This window comes from Condylura cristata, unplaced genomic scaffold (assembly GCF_000260355.1).
Source record: "Condylura cristata isolate star-nosed mole 26May11 unplaced genomic scaffold, ConCri1.0 scaffold00001, whole genome shotgun sequence".
Taxonomy (NCBI): Eukaryota; Metazoa; Chordata; class Mammalia; order Eulipotyphla; family Talpidae; genus Condylura; species Condylura cristata.
Window position 1 is genome coordinate 52,553,069 of NW_004567102.1, and position 16,127 is coordinate 52,569,195.

The 16,127-nt window shown below is 38.6% G+C and overlaps 1 protein-coding gene across 2 annotated transcripts in view; it reads right to left on the reverse strand.

The window, feature by feature from the left end:
* Positions 1-16,127, reverse strand: part of METTL24 (methyltransferase like 24) — an 85,109-nt gene that overhangs the window by 31,461 nt on the left and 37,521 nt on the right. For both annotated transcript variants that reach the window (XM_012720469.1, XM_012720476.1), the window contains one exon: positions 12,566-12,794. In XM_012720469.1, coding sequence (XP_012575923.1) covers positions 12,566-12,794 — 229 coding nt within the window. The remainder of the gene's footprint in view (positions 1-12,565; positions 12,795-16,127) is intronic.

A 16,127-nucleotide genomic window follows, 5' to 3' on the forward strand; every position in this document is an offset into this window, starting at 1 on the left:
TTTACAGCATTTATTACAGGATCACTTTTCTGTCTTTTTATCTACATTAAATCTTAAAAGATTTGTTTATAAGAATTTAAAATGCTGCAGGCAGTATGAAAAACTATATAGCAGCTTCTCAAAAAAATCAAAAATAGAGTTACCATATGATCCAGCAATTCTATTTCTGGTATATATCTCAAAGAACTGAAAACAGTTTCGTGAAGAGATATTTGCATATCCTTGCTCATAGCAGCATTGCTCACATTAGACAAGAGGTGGAAACAACTCAAGTATCCATTGACAGATGAGTGGATAAGAAAATACAGCACGTGTATCTAGGAGATTATTCAGCCTTAAGGAAGGAAATTCAGCCAATGCCACAACATGGAAGAAACTTGGTGGCGCAGCAGGTGCTAAGCGAAATAAACCAGTCACAAAAATACTAAACTGTTTGACTGCACTCACATGATGGATCTACATTAGTCAAATTCATTAAAACATAAAGTAGAACGGTGAATGAGTAGAGTTTCAGTTTTGCAAGATGAAAAGTTCTAGAAAGTGCCTACATGAGTGGATGGATGTGAATATACTTATGCCTACTGAGATGGCACATTCAAAATGGCTAAGAGGTTAAATTTCATGTTTGGTGTATTTACCACCATTTAAAAAATATTAACTAAAAAGAGACTTGTTTAATCCTGTGTCTATACTGTAGCACAGAATTTGGAGCTGGAAGATGATTGGTAGACATTTTTGGATCAATGCATGGATGGATGGATGATCAGACTAGACAGCAAGACATGAATGTGAACAGAAGTGCAGCTCCCACACTGGCAACTCCTGTGCCATGTGTACCTAGGAGGCACAGATGCTATAAATATGAAGAAGTGAAGAGTTCTTGTTATGGTTGATTCTGACATTGCATTTATCATATTGAACTACTTTGCTTTATCCACCATCACCACAAAAAAAAAATTAATATAGATTTAGTTCTATCGAGTTAAATAATTCTTATTTTTTATATCATTTCTCTACACTACAGCATAATCTGTCTTCCAACCTAGATGATAATAAAACAGAAAAATCCATTTTCTATCGCCTTTGCTCCTTCCAGCACTTCTCTTAATCCAAAAGGATAATGTGAAATAAAGCGTACACTCAACATTGCAGATGAAAGCAGGTGATAAGTTGCTTGCCCATAGGTTATTAATCAGCGGTCTTCTGGGGCTAGGATGTTGTGTTGTGTAATAAACAGCAGGCAAGAATGAATAATCTCCATTTTCTGACTCTGGAGTGCAGGCCTGTGCTATAAAACTAAATTGACATCTGTTACCAGGCTTGTCACATGGACGTTTTTTTCCTGCAGAATCTGGAATAAATTAAATCTTAAAATAAAACTTGGAACAGAGAGGCAGTTTTACATAATTCCTCCTAATGGTGTGCTGTGAACCCATCACACTGATTTTAAAGAGAATTTTGTATAAAAAATGTTTCATTATCATTTTAATTGCAAGACTGTCGAATACCACACCAAGCTAAGAAATTCGTGGGTTTTTAAAGGTCTTCTGTTTTAAAATAAAAAGTGGCAAAGGAGACCTTCCTTGCCTGATATCTTCACTGGCTGCAGATGTTACCACCAAGTGGGACTTTGACTCTTTTCCCAAGCACTGAAGCCTGTTTCATGGGTGGCTATACTTGGGCCCCCAAAGGACTGGCATAACTGAGGTGCTAACACAGGATTGGCCTGCTAGGTGTCACCTAGGATTTGCTCAGGAATAAACTCCTTGAGAGGATTCACTAACGTGGTAGTGAGTTCTGGAGGATCTAACTGTCAAAAGGCATTAAGCCTATTTTTAAGCACATAGAGGAGCTTGCCAACTTGCATGACCTGGTGCATCTGAACTGAGCACACTAAAGGAACTCTTTATGGGTACCAGGAGCTTGGACCTCTCTGCTCCCTTAGTATTCACTTGATTCTCAATCCCCAAATTTTGTCAAAATCACAAGACTCAGAAAAGTACGCCCACCCCTGGTACACAGCAATGAAGAAAAACAAATGCCAGCTCCCTGGAGGCTAATTTCCTCCATCTGTGAAGTCCTCCTTTTTTTGTAATAACATTGGGCCCCTTTGAAAATCTAAATGAAGCAACAGTGGGTCTCAATGCTCTACAAAACAAAGCCATGATGTGGGTCTCATGAGAGCTCATTCATTTCTCTCACTAGCATGAGTTTATTTGTTTGCACAATCTTCACAAATGGCAGGAGTTTGTATCACACACCTTACAGTGGGGAGCACAGAGAACTTTGTGATTTGGTGAAAAGCCAGAAAAGGAGACTGTGGAAGCTGATCATCAGGCTGAGGACACCCAGCAACAGGGAGAGGCTTTGCAAATGAAGGCCCAGCCCACAAAATCCTCTCTACATACTGAGGCGCCTCAAAAGGAGCTCTTCACACTCCCCTGACTCAGAGTGGGGTATGTGGGGTTAGTTAAAAATGCAGGTTTCTGGGCTCTATGCCAGACCAGCTAAATCAGGATCTCTGAGGCTAGTACCAGGGTTGACATTTTAATCAAGCTCCCTATGTGACTGGATTCGTTGCTTTTGATGTGTTGCTCTTATTTTTGGTTTGTTCTCAAAATTCTGACACTGAAACCTGATAAGCATTCAGTGGGACAGGTGGGAGTGATCAACAGGCTGCCGGAACACAGAATGCCTTGTAGGTCATGGTCTCCGTCCAAGGAACGCCCAAGGGAGAAAACATCAAAGATGACACGAAAAGCCCCTAGGTCCAGAGGCCCCTAGTTTCTTCTTCAAATGGGCTTTTTTTTTTTTTTCCAAGATTTATTTATTTATGCATACAGAACTGGGGGATAGGCCAGAGGTACAGGGGTGGTGAAAGGATTCACCAGAGACAGAGTGGGGAGCAGAACAGGCAGATCGACAAAGTACACTGCTGAGGGGAGCAGCGGGCAGGTCAGGAGAGGTCTGCCACGCCATGTGGTCACCTCCGGGGCAGGCGGGGATCGAACTCATGCTGAAGTGGCTTTAGCTTCTTGTGCTGTGCTTTAACCTGCTGCACCACCAGGGAGGGCCCAAATGGGCTTTTTAATTTGTTGTACCTACAGGCCCTCCAATGCCAAATGGCTTGAAAAGCAATAGGAAGAACCAAGGCAGTTAAGATCCCAGCAAATCCCACCATTACAGTTTCATATAAAGCATAAAGGGTTTATATTCATTTGCTACATGTTGAGTGTGGAAGTTCTTGACTCACTTTCTCAGGTGTCTTGTTTGTAGGGTCCACTGTAGATTGCTGGAGATGGAAAGATGTTTCTGCATCTCAAACTGTAGGATCATGAATGACTCATTCTGCCTGATTTACAGTGGTCTATTTCACAGAAACACAGTGCCATGATTAAATAGCAGTGCTGCAAGAGAAATTAACTCCAAATACACAGAAAGATACAGACCTCTCTTTGAAAAAGAAACAGGATTGTAACAGGCTCTGAAACAATCACTGGACTTTTGCCTTCACCACAGCATATGTGGTTTCCATTGGGTTTTCCACCCCAAAGTTATTCTTGAACATCAGTGACTGAGGCTTCTGTATGCTCAACTGACTGCTTAAAAATTCAACTGTAGGGCCCTCCCTTGTGGCACAGGAGTTAAAGCTCAGCACTATGAAGTTATCCACAGCCACTGCAGCAGGAGTTTGATCCCTGGCCAGGGAGGTGACCCACATGACGAGGCAGACCTCACCTGCCCTGCCTGCTGCTCCCCTCAGCGGTGTACTTGTAGATGTGCCTGTTCTGCTCCCCACTCTATCTCTGGTGAAGTCTCTGAACCTCCCCATCTTGCACCTCTGGCCTGTACCCCCTACCCCTCGCACCTCTAGCCTATACCCCAGCTCTTGTATACACAAATAAATAAATCTTAAAAAAAAAGAAACTCCACTCGAAGTTGTATGGAAAGATTAACCATTCAAAGTTTTCTCCTCTGCACATTTTATTTCAGAGTAATAAAGGAAAACAAGTCAGGGAAATGCTTATCTATCTATAATCTACATATTATCCTCATCTACCAGGAACTCTTACCTACTACTGAGCATTTCACAGGAAAACTGGGATGGATGCCTGCAATGAAGGCTCTCTTGCCTTTAGTCACACAAGCTTAGCCAGGAACACACATCTGAGAAGCAGGGGTCGGCTGGTAAGTACACCATTAATCATCTAGGACTCAGCCTCGCCTGAGTCCCAGCAGTGAAATCACACCGGAGGTCATTAAGAGACCTTTTCATAAGGAAACTTCCCTCCTAAGAAAAGAAATTTGTCCCAGGAAAACAGCAAGCCTAATACAGAAACCTGGTGCCACAGGCTGGCGTCAGGATGGAAACACGCACTGGCACACCTGCGCCTCCCAACACTCTTGGCATGGACGCGGTGGGGGTGGAGGACATCGACAAAGCAGGGCAGGTGCTGGGTGCTGGGCCGCAGGGGGACATCAACCACTACTAATGTCCTCTGCTGCTGAGGGTCTCAGACTGCGACGCAGACCTTACTACTCCATGCCCGGTTCCCCAAACACCATCATCAACAGTATCTGGGAACTCACCAGAAATACTCCACCCCTGGCCTTCTGAATCAATATCTGCACTCTAATTCAATTCCCCATGTGGTTTGCATACACAGAAAATACAAACCATCTGGTATCAAATATGATTTGGAGCAATAGAAATTAAGCATTTCAAAATCTTTCACTTGCTAGGTATTTTTAATATGTATTAGAAAAAACAGATCGAGGACAGTTGACTCATGGGTCCCTGGAAATTATTCTGCAGAAAAGTCTAAGTAAGAAAGGCAAATCTATTTAAGTTGATGTAAAGAAAGATCTGGAGGCAACTGTACCTCCCCCTTCTCATGTCAAACACAAAGGAAGAAGAATCAGAAAAGAGAATGAGTGTACATGAGAGAGAACACAAAGGTGGCAATGCTCTGGGGGAGCCTCTTAAGCACCTGGAATTGAAGGTAGCCCTGGAGAGAAGCTCAGCCACAGTCACTGAGCCGAAGGAAGCAGGTGTGCCCAGGAAAGGGCAACATGGTCCTTATGGTGCAGGAAATGTTCTGTATCTATGCTGTCCATCATCAATATCCTGCATGAGATGCTACTCTATAGGTTTGCTTTTGGAAGGAAATGGGGAAAGGCTGGTAACACATGCAGTCTCTGTGTTATTTCTTACCACACATGTGAATCTGGCACTTTCTTACAATAAGTCTTTCTATAAAGAGCTCTAATTGAGGGTTTTAAAATTAGGACAAGACAGCCCCTCCCTGGTGGTGCATCGGGTTAGGATGCAGCATTGCAAGCTGGCTGCAGCTGCTGCAGTGCAAGTTTGATCTCCAGCCCCGGAGGTGACCCACATGGCGCAGCAGACCTCTCCTGATCCACCTGCTGCCCCCTCAGCATGTACTTCATCAGTTGGCCTGTTCTGCTCCCCACTCTGACTCTGGCGAATCCTTTCATTGCCCCTATACCTCTGGCCGGTACCCCAGTTCTGTATGCATAAATAAATAAATCTTTAAAAAAAAATCAGGCTTTATGGGGAAAAAAAAGAAAAAAATCAGACTAAAAAAAAATTAGGACAAGACAGCCTTCTTTTCCCCTAACATTAATAAGGATATGTCTCCTTCTTTCTACATTAATCCTTTATGCTTAATCAACATAATGGCAACTTGAGCTGGGAAGTACCAAAACAATTGGCCCAAAGACATCAGCAACTACAGTAAATATAATATATAGACATATAACAAAGACATATTATGAAAGTATTCATCAATTCTTTCCCATTGAATTTTTGTTTTAATTGCAAAGTCAATTGTTGAATACATAGACATATATATAAAATATTTATACAAATAAACACATTTGTATAAATCGGAGAGTGCAGATGGGGCTAAATATTAACAACTGGTATATCCCAGTGAATAACATATGGCAATTTATGGTTATTATTTTTGCAAATTGAAATTCTGTATTTGAAATGTTTTCAAAAGATAGTGTGGAAAAAAAGATAAAATTAAAGCTCCAGATAATAGCAGTGTTGAAGGAGGCCATGACAATGGGTAGTTTAACTTGCTATGATCTTGGTTAGGAGGGATATAAAAATGCTGAATAATTTTAAATATTATTTAAAAGTCTTACAGTTAATTATATACACTTAAAATGTAAGAATAACCACAAAGGATTTTTTTTTAATGTTGGCAAGAAGAGAAAAAATATGTACAGAAAACCAAAAATGCCCAATTTTTAACAGAAATTAGTACAAATATGCCAGTAATCACAATAAATATAAGCATCAGTGAATTAAACACACCCATTTAAAGACAGAGAACATGAAAACACAATCCAGACATGTAATGACTGTCACTCATACAGGTGACACATATGTTGAAACTTTATAGAAAGAAAGAAATCTAGAATGACATTTTCTATACTCATTTTAAAAAGGCTGAAATAATAGCAGACAAAAATGTTAAAGGCCAAAGAGATTTCTAGAAATAAAAAGGGATATAATATGGTTGGATTTTCTTTCTGAAATGGTTGGATTTTCAGAACTGGTTGGATCCAATAAATGGTTGGATTTTCCTTCTCAAGAGTCTATCATTTTCCATTTCTAACAATAATTCATGAATATACCCACAAGCATTTCAGTACAAGGCAGAATCAATATCTTGCTTATATCTGCCAATTTGATAAGCAAACAGAAAATAAATCTTTTGTAGTTTAATTTCAAGGCACATATTGTCTCAAACTAGCAGCAAACCACAGGACAAAACTGCTGATTTGGGGATTAATGGAGCTCTCCTACACCACCCCCACTTTCAACCCCCAAATGGAAGCAGAAACTGTTACTGCTGTAAATGGTGTTCAACTAGAGACTCAGTCTCAGGGGCAGCTTCCTGTCCATCTTCACTGGGGATGTCTGACCAGCACCTCTACCACCCCATTGCCATCATCTTCCCCCTTGCGACCTACATCTGCTCTGTATTAATCCTCAGCAGTTTTAAAAATTTCCATAGAGCTCAGTATTTACATCCTCTACAATCACCAGCCAATCTTCAGTGCCCAGAGACAGCAAACAAGCACAATTTTCTACCACCAGGACTGAAGATCTAACTGTCCTTCAATATCACACAAAGCTCTAAAAGCTCTTCTCTGGAATTAAGTGCAGTTAATAATCTCTCTAAGAAATCTCTGATATGTTTTCCCTGAAAACAAAGAAAAAGACTACATTTTCTGCAAAGTTCAGTAAAAATTGACTAAAATTATTGATAACAGGCATTGAATTTACAATCAAATGATTAATCCATGCCAGCCACTCTGAAGCCCTCACACTGTGTTCTGACTGATTCTCAAAATTAATCCACTTAGATAATATCACTGCCCCTATTTTATCAACAAACTGAGTGCCAGAGAGGTTATAGGACTTGCCCAGTGCCAAAACCAACAAGAGAACCCACACCTCAAACCATGATCAATAAGCTGACAGAGGCAAACTGTGAAGTGCTCCTGCTATTCATACTGTCATCGCATGGCTATGACTGAACGTAACAATAATTTCTCATTAACCAGCCCAGACCATTTAGGATCCTCTGTTATAAGATTTTAGAGAAAAGCATAAAAAGTGATTAATCCAAGCAGAAATTTGAAATGCAATATTTCTTGTCATATTCTGGAAAAACCCTTTTGTATAGTTACAGCAACAAGCACTTCAGCAAATAGAAGACAGTTAATCATTTCAAATAATGCCAGATCCAGGTGAGATTATCCCCTGACAGACTGGGCTCCGGTTCACATGCTTTTGCTGATGCAGCTGCTCTTGTTTGATGCTTTAGAAAGGTTTTTGATTTATAGTTGAAGTTAAAATTACCAGAGAATTTAAAAAGCAGCACAAAAGCCATATGCATTTTTCTGTCACCATCTCAGAATACAGTCTTCTTATTTTTGCCTGAGTAGGTGAAATCTAGATATGGCTAAAAAGAAAAAGAAAATTAACAGTTTTAACCTGGAAAACATCCCTGAACTATATGAGATATTTTAAAGTAATGACGTGAAAACATAACAACCAAAACCCTTTTAGTTTCTATAATCACTTTTACAGGGGGGGAAAAAAAGAACAAAGAAGGAAAGGCAAAAACACAGACATTTTTTCAGTGTGGCTTGATTCTATTTGCTTTCCTTGCCAAAGCTGCATCCTATTTACTAGTGTCTGTACACATGCAGAAAAATGAAACCAGATATTGTTTGCTAAAGACCAGAAATGAGGTTTCCTTTCATCTGGCACCATATAGCTCTTAGGCCATGCTCCTAACAGAAGCAATCACCCACTGATGGGTTTAGTTTTTGTTGTTTTTTGTTTTAAAACAGTCTCCAAAAATGTCTCTTTAAAGAACCAAACATCTGTGTCTTTTCAGTTCTTGAACAAGGGATTTTTCATGACAGCAAATAGATATCTGGCAATTCTGTGTCAGATTACTTTCATAATTGATGGCATTTTTCTAATTATTTTTAATTGGGGTAAAATGCACATAGCAAAATTTACCCTTTTAACCACGTTAAAAAAGGTGTGCCCATTATTGCTCTAAAGACTTCAATAAGCACAATTCAGATAGTGCACAATTTCTATTTTCAATAGAAAAAGTGACTTAAATAAACTATTTCCATGATCATTTTTCAAAGTCTATTTTCATCCTCACATTAACCAAATATTTACTAAAATAGTAAATATGCTAGTAAAGAAATCAGTAGCTTTTGAGTTTCCTCTCTTGTTTCTACTCAGTCTTTTCACTGAAGGGTGAGCAGAGTTTGAGCCAGAAGTAAAGGCCATAGGGAGGAGCAGCAAGACTCCTATGAACACAATCAGTACTTAGCTCTCTGAATACTCTAGAGTTGACAGATTAGAGAATGAAGCCTGTAATTTCCAGCTCCAACGAATAGGTCTAAGGAGGAGGTAATAAACAGCAAAAACAAAATAAACTTCTGAAAACTCTTCCTACCTCATGGGGTTCTCTTCAGAGTTTTACCCCCCCCCCAAAAAAAATCCTTTTATGTTTCATTAAATCTCCTAATTCTTAAAGGTGAATTCCTCTCAATGGTAAACCAAGATACAAATCAATACTTCATCCATGTTAAGACAGTAATGAATTCTTTGAAATTGTTCTTGAAGAAGCTCCTTCTGCCTAATTGAAGGGATGATTTTAAAGAAGGAGGAGGGAGAACAGTGTGGGGGAAAAATCCCTTTATTAAAGATCAAAAAGTCAACTCAAGTTTAAAATTGACAGAAACACCCATTTTGTCATATTTAAACCACATAGTATCTCTGGCTGGGAAGAGTAGGCCAACACAGACCAAGCTCAGGACGGACTGGGGATCAAACATAGCCATCTGCATACACGCAGGAGAATGTCTCTAGTATCTACCTACAGAATACAAATAACGCAGCTACATACCAGATATTGTTTGCAATGAACACAGTTAAAAGATTTAGTTCCAGACCTCCCTGGTGGCGCAGCAGGTTAAAGCACAGCACTGAGAATCTAAAGCCACTTCGGCATGAGTTCGATTCCTGCCTGCCCTGGAGGAGCTCCACATGGCGAGGCAGACCTCTCCTGACCCGCCCGCTGCTCCCCTCAGCAGTGTACTTCGTTCATCTGCCTGTTCTGTTTCCCACACTGTTTCTGGTGAAGCCTCTCACCACCCCTGAGCCTCTGGCCTGTACCCCAGTTCTGTATGAACAAATAAAATCTTTAAAAAAAAAAAAAAAGATTTAGTTCCTTTTTTTTCTACCCCTACACAATAAAATCTTTGCAAAGATTTGACATCCTTTGACATAATAATATCAGTAGCAATACATATAAAGTATATTCAATTTTACAAAGTACATTTTAATCAAAGCTACACATATTTTCTGACCTTTAAGAGCCCAAAGAATCAAAATAGTTATTTCAACAGTGAAAAATACAATAAACAAGCAATCTCATATCAAATATAAAGCTGGCTCTGAATATTTTTTGTATTTGAGGTTGACATAAGTAGTTTATTCTGTCTGGAAATTTTAAATCAATTGCCAAATGTAAATGGCACTCTTGAGCCTATGCCAGAAGTAGGTTTCTTAGCCTTCTAAACCTCAGTACTACTCAATAGCAACTAAAATATTCAGGTCAATTTAAATATCTCTGTCCTTGCCAAACTTTTTGTTTACAGAACTTACTCTAAAAATAATAATGAATGATCAGTAAGGTTAAAACTGCACATTCAAGAATAAATGTATAAATTCAGGAAGCTAAAAGAACCCTGGCATACCTAGATAAAATGAGGTCAACACCAAGACATATTGCAGTGAAATTTCCAAGGGTTCAGGACAAAGAAAGAATATTGCAGCTGGCTAGAGAGAAGCAGATAACATATAAAGGTACCAGATCAGACTTCTCTGAAGAAACCTTACAAGTGTTAGAGAATGGAATAGAGAGGAGAGACTGGGATAGAGTGGACAGAATGGAATGGAGTGTTCCAAAACCTTAAAAAGAAAAACTTCCAACCAAGAATAGTCTATCTTACAAGATTCTTCTACAGATGTGAGGTAGGAATAAAAGCCTTTTCATATACAAAACAAATATTAACAAATGCACAAAGATTGAAATCATACCCAACATCTTTTTATACCATAAAGGTTCCAAACTAGAAATAAATTATTAGGAGAAAGCAGGGAAATCTTATAACACAGCACTGAAAGACCACCAGGCTAAAAAGGAAATGAAAAATAAATTTAAAAATACCTTGAGGCATGAAAACAGCACAAAACCCTCCAAAACTTATGGGGCGCAGCAAAATTAGTTCTAAGAAGGAATTATATAAATACATATTAAATAGAGTAATGCAGGGTAATATCAATGAACAAGAGAGATCTCAAATAAAGAAACTTCTTTCTCAACTTGAGGAATTAGGGGGGGGAAGAACAAATAAATACAAGAGCTAGTAGAGGAAAAGAACTAATGAAAATCAAAACAGAAGTAAATGAAATAGAAAATAAGAAGTCTAAAAGATCAATGAATCAAAAGTTGGTTCTTAGGAAAACAGACAAACCTCTTGCAAGACTCACCAAGAAAACAAGGGGAAAATATCAAATACATAGAATCAAAAATGAAAGAAGAGAAATCACAACAGATGCTGTAGAAATTCAGAGGATAATTAGAGATTACCATGAACATCTACTTGTGAACAAATTCAATAATGTAGGAAAGATGGACAAATTCATAGAATTATACAATTATCCAAGACAGAATAGGGCAAAAGTAGAAACCCTGAACAAACCAATAACAAGCAAGGAAATTGAAACAGTAATCAAAACTCTCAAAAAAATAAATAAATAAACCCAAGATTCCAGGACTAGAAAGCTTCATAAGTGAATTCAACTAATCCTTCAAAGATGAACAAATGCCTATCTTGAACTAATACATCTACCTTGCTCAAATTCGCCAAAAATTAAAAAACAAGCAATACTTCGAAATTCTTCTGACGAGAACATTAACCCAAAATAAAAAAATAAAAAGAACATAGACCAGCCACACAAAAATCCTTAATAAAGTCCTAGCAAACCAAATTCAGCAATGATTTAAAGGAACATACACCCTGACCAAATGGGATTTATACCAGAAACAATAATGGTTCAATAGCCAAAATATTTGCACACCATAGATCTGACAAAAAATATATAGAGAACTCATGACATGCTACAATAACAAGACAAATAACCCAGTTACAAAATGAGAAAAGATAGACATTTACCCAAAGAAGACATTCAAACAGTCAACAAATGCAGGAAAAAGTTCAGAACTTATTATTAGAGAAAAGCAAATCAAGACCACAATGAGATACCATCTCACACCTGTAAGAATGGTCCATATGGAAAAGACCAGAAACAAGTACTGGTGAGGATGTGGAGTAAAGGTAATTCTACACTGGAATGTACTTCCAGCCCTTAAGTGTCTCAAAACAACAAAAACTGATCTGCAATTAACCCAGTAATTCCACTCCTAAACATCTACCAAAACAAAAAATTCAAAAATACTAATTCAAAAGGAAACTTGCACTCCCATGTTTATTGCAGCACTATATTATAACTAAATTATAAAAACAACAGAAGTGGCCCAGGACAGAGGAGTGCATCAAGAAGATCTGGTATAGATACACAATGGAGTATTACTCAGAAATCAAAAATGATAAACTCATACCATTTGTGGCAACATTGATGGAGCTTGAAGGGATACCCTTCGTAGCTGACTATAGAACTGAAGCACCAAGGCAGGGAGGGAATAAAGGAAACGTAACAACAAAGTGGGAAGGAAACACAATAGTGTGGGTGAATGGGTGGTGAGGGCATGGTGGCAGGGTTCCCCATATTACATCAACTATAAATAAATAAACAACTTTTAAAAAACTGCCTTAAATTGCTCAACCCTTGGTTTGCCTTTTTTTGTTTTATTTGAGTATGCTCACTTTACTTAATTTTAAAATTAATGAAAACTCTCACCTTGTGATGCCCAAATTCATTCAAAATGGTTCCCAGTTTTCTGGTGTTGCTCTGTGGCTTGTGGGCAGCAACAGCTGGATGGGGATCTTTCCAGTCAATGCACAGGCGGTGATACCAAAGACGCTGACTTTCCAAAATGTGAGCTGATTTGACACTAGGGTCAAAACGATGCACTTCGCATCCATTGTTGGCCATGCTGACCTCAAAGTGAGTGTCATCATTTCCCAGCCTATAAAGTAAATCAACAACAAAATATATTCTACCAAATGGTGTTAACTAGCAAAGAACTGAAGGAGAGATGAAAAAGACTGACCTATGTATCCCTTCTCAAATTTTCGCTTCCACTCCCACTCCTACTCTTAAAATACAACTCTTGACATGAAGAATAAAATCAGTGAGTGTCTTTACTTCACTTTAGCTACCACACTCTTCCCCTTACCTCCCCTCCATCTCCCCACAACATCCCTCCACTAGACACACAAGATTTACAGGGCAGGCATCACCTAAAATTGTACAATAGACAATACAAGTTTCTTCCACTTTGCAAAAGTAGAATGTTCCTATTTTGGTATGTTTTAGTAGGTTATTGGGAAGTTTGGAAAGACTCAAAATGTTTCCCATATAAATTAATAGTAACAGTATTCCCAGATCTGAAAAATAACCTACCAAATCATACCAAATAGAAATGTTCTGCTGTTGGATAGCAGGGGAACCCTGGACTATCATCTGAACCCACAGACTCTCCTCCTTGCACTTCCCCTTTCCTGTAATATAATCATCCTCTTCATTGCTCTCCCCTATTTTAATTGGCCTGTTATACCCAATTTTGACACTGACAAGTATCTGATTTTAATTTTCATCTAAATTTCAGCGTTTACTCTTCTGGGGGGAGAAAAAAATCTCTTGTACTGACTGGAATAAAGGCTTTGATTCCTAGTAAAGAAACTTCAGACATAAAAGTTAGGTGATACCTGCTTCAGGTCGTGGGGGTAGCGGGGAGGAGGGAAATTGATCAGAAGGCAGGAAAGTTAGCTTTGTCTTCTCAGTTCCGATGTCCTCAGATCTCTTCCTTCCTCATGACGGGAACGTTACTCCCAGTTGCAGTAACATGCATTTTCTTGGTTAGGATGGGAAGGACTGGACAGAGCAGCATGGTGCTACAGCACTGGGGCATGGAACACATGCTGCCTGGATGTAGGGTCCACAGCCCGCCTGCCACCCACCCTCGCCACTTGTCTAGCTACTATTCCATCACACCCAAATGGTCCCAAGACCCTTTCCTATTCTTGCATCTCATTCCAACAATACCACTTCTCATGTTCTTGTTCTTTAATGTCCCTCACCATCAACTACATCAACTGACATATTGTCAGCTGTCTATTCTCCTGTCCCCCAGAAAAGTAATTCACCTGAGAAGAGGGGAAATGCTAGACTGGAGCCTCGATCCTGAGGAACAATGAAGTCTAGCACATATATTCACAGTGTAAGTTTTTTTAAGCTATGAGAAGTATTTTCTTTAATTTACAGTTTTCAATTAAGCATTTTCAGATTTTGAACCAAATGTTGGTCCTTATAACCTTATAGTCTAATCATCTCCTTCCCCAGTGGAATTCAATTGTTCTTAAGTGCTCTTATAAAGTTGATTTTAAACTGTGAACATTTAAATGAAAATAAGAAACTACCATTTTACATCTAATAGTCTGATTTTTATAGCAGAAATGTCTTATTTAATGGTTTTGAAATAGAAGCAAAAAGAAATTTTAAAAAACTTCTCCAAACCAGCTTACCCAACATATATACTCAGCTATATGCTTTAAATTAAATTATTGTAAGTTGTAAAATATTCAGCAAAATATAAAGGCAGCTTGGAGCAAGAAAATTGGACCAAATGAGATCTTGAATTTCCATGTGATACCACGCAATTATTTTTATGACCTACTTTCATACATTTTTAACATGATATAAAATAAACTACTGTCGTAACTCCCCATTCTTCCTACAATTGTGAAGTATAGTTGGTGGATTCCCAGAAAAAGAACTCTGTTCTAATCAACTTGGTTAAGTGACTCATTTCCTAATCCTCAGCCTGAAAGTTTGGTTTTGTTTGTTTTTATTGAGGGAATTGGTTGACAACACTGTAAATTTTAGGAATACAAATTCACACCTTTTCAAATTAACCATGTTACCATGTAAGCACACCACACCCACCATGAAAGCATTCACAATCCTCCGCCATAGTCCAATGGGCTCCTTGCACTCTTTGCTCCCCTTCCCCCACCTCTGGGAACCTCAGTTCTCCATTTGGATTCCACGGACTTGCTTTGTTTTGATCTCTTATTTTGCTTTGTTTCTTTATATTCCACATATGAGTGAAAACATCCCATATTTCTTTCTTCTTCTGATTTATTTCACTTAGCACAATCCCCTCATTACATCTGCATTGTAGCAAATGGCCAGATTTCATGTCTCTTTATAGCTGAGTAGTATTCCATTGCATATATATACCACCTCTTCTTTATCCAATCGTCTGTCTTGGCACTTAAGTCAATTCCTATCTTGACCACTGAAAACTCTCTAGGTTTAAATCACTGGCATTACCAGCTTTCCTCCCTAGTTTTCTTACCTCAAGCAATCATTATGTAGTAAATATTTACTCTGTACCAAGCTCAATAATATATGCTATTGATTTTCATTTAACCCATAGAAAAATATTTCCAATAGCCTGAAACTATCACCTGAACATTTCATTAAAAAAAAAAATCTGCAATAGCCGTAAGAATTCTTGTTTGGTAAAGTTTGACAGTGATGGTGCACCTCTACAATCAAGACCTTTGTAGGGCTCCCATACCCTGGAAGAAGGTCTGTCCTCAGTCAGTACCATTTAGGGTTCTGGTCTGCACTTTTACTCATGAGCCTGAAAAGAATTTATAGACATGATGAAACCTATAGGTGAGGTGTGAGCATGTGACCCTTGTTAGGATTCCCAATACTCTTGTAAAGAACTTCCAGGAACTAGCTTGAGATCCTAACTGCAAAACTTATATGAAATATATAGGGTAAGGGAGTCCCAAACAAAAATAATTCTCTCCTGCCTTTTATTGAGACATATATTATTTATAAATTCAGGAATATTTATATAAATGGTGGTATATATTTGGTGAAAGAGTAGCATTACTACATACTCACCCTTCTACAAAATATCTCAATTCACTCATACTTCTGGGTGAATTTCAGACTGAATAACTAGATATTTATATTTCCCACAGTTTTATGGGAAAAATCACATGGTATCTGTAAGTATTTCCTTCTCTTTCTTTCATTTTTTTTTTTTAAGATTTATTTATTTATGTATACAGAACTGGGATACAGGCCAGAGGTGCAGGGACGGTGAGAAGATTCATCACACACAGAGCACGGAGCAGAACAGGCAGATAGATGAAGTACACTGGTGAGGGGAGCAGCGGGCCGGTCAGGAGAGGTCTGCCGGGCCATATGGATCACCTCTGGGGCAGGCGGGGATCAAACTCATGCGGAAGTGCCTTTAGCTTCTTAGTGCAGTGCT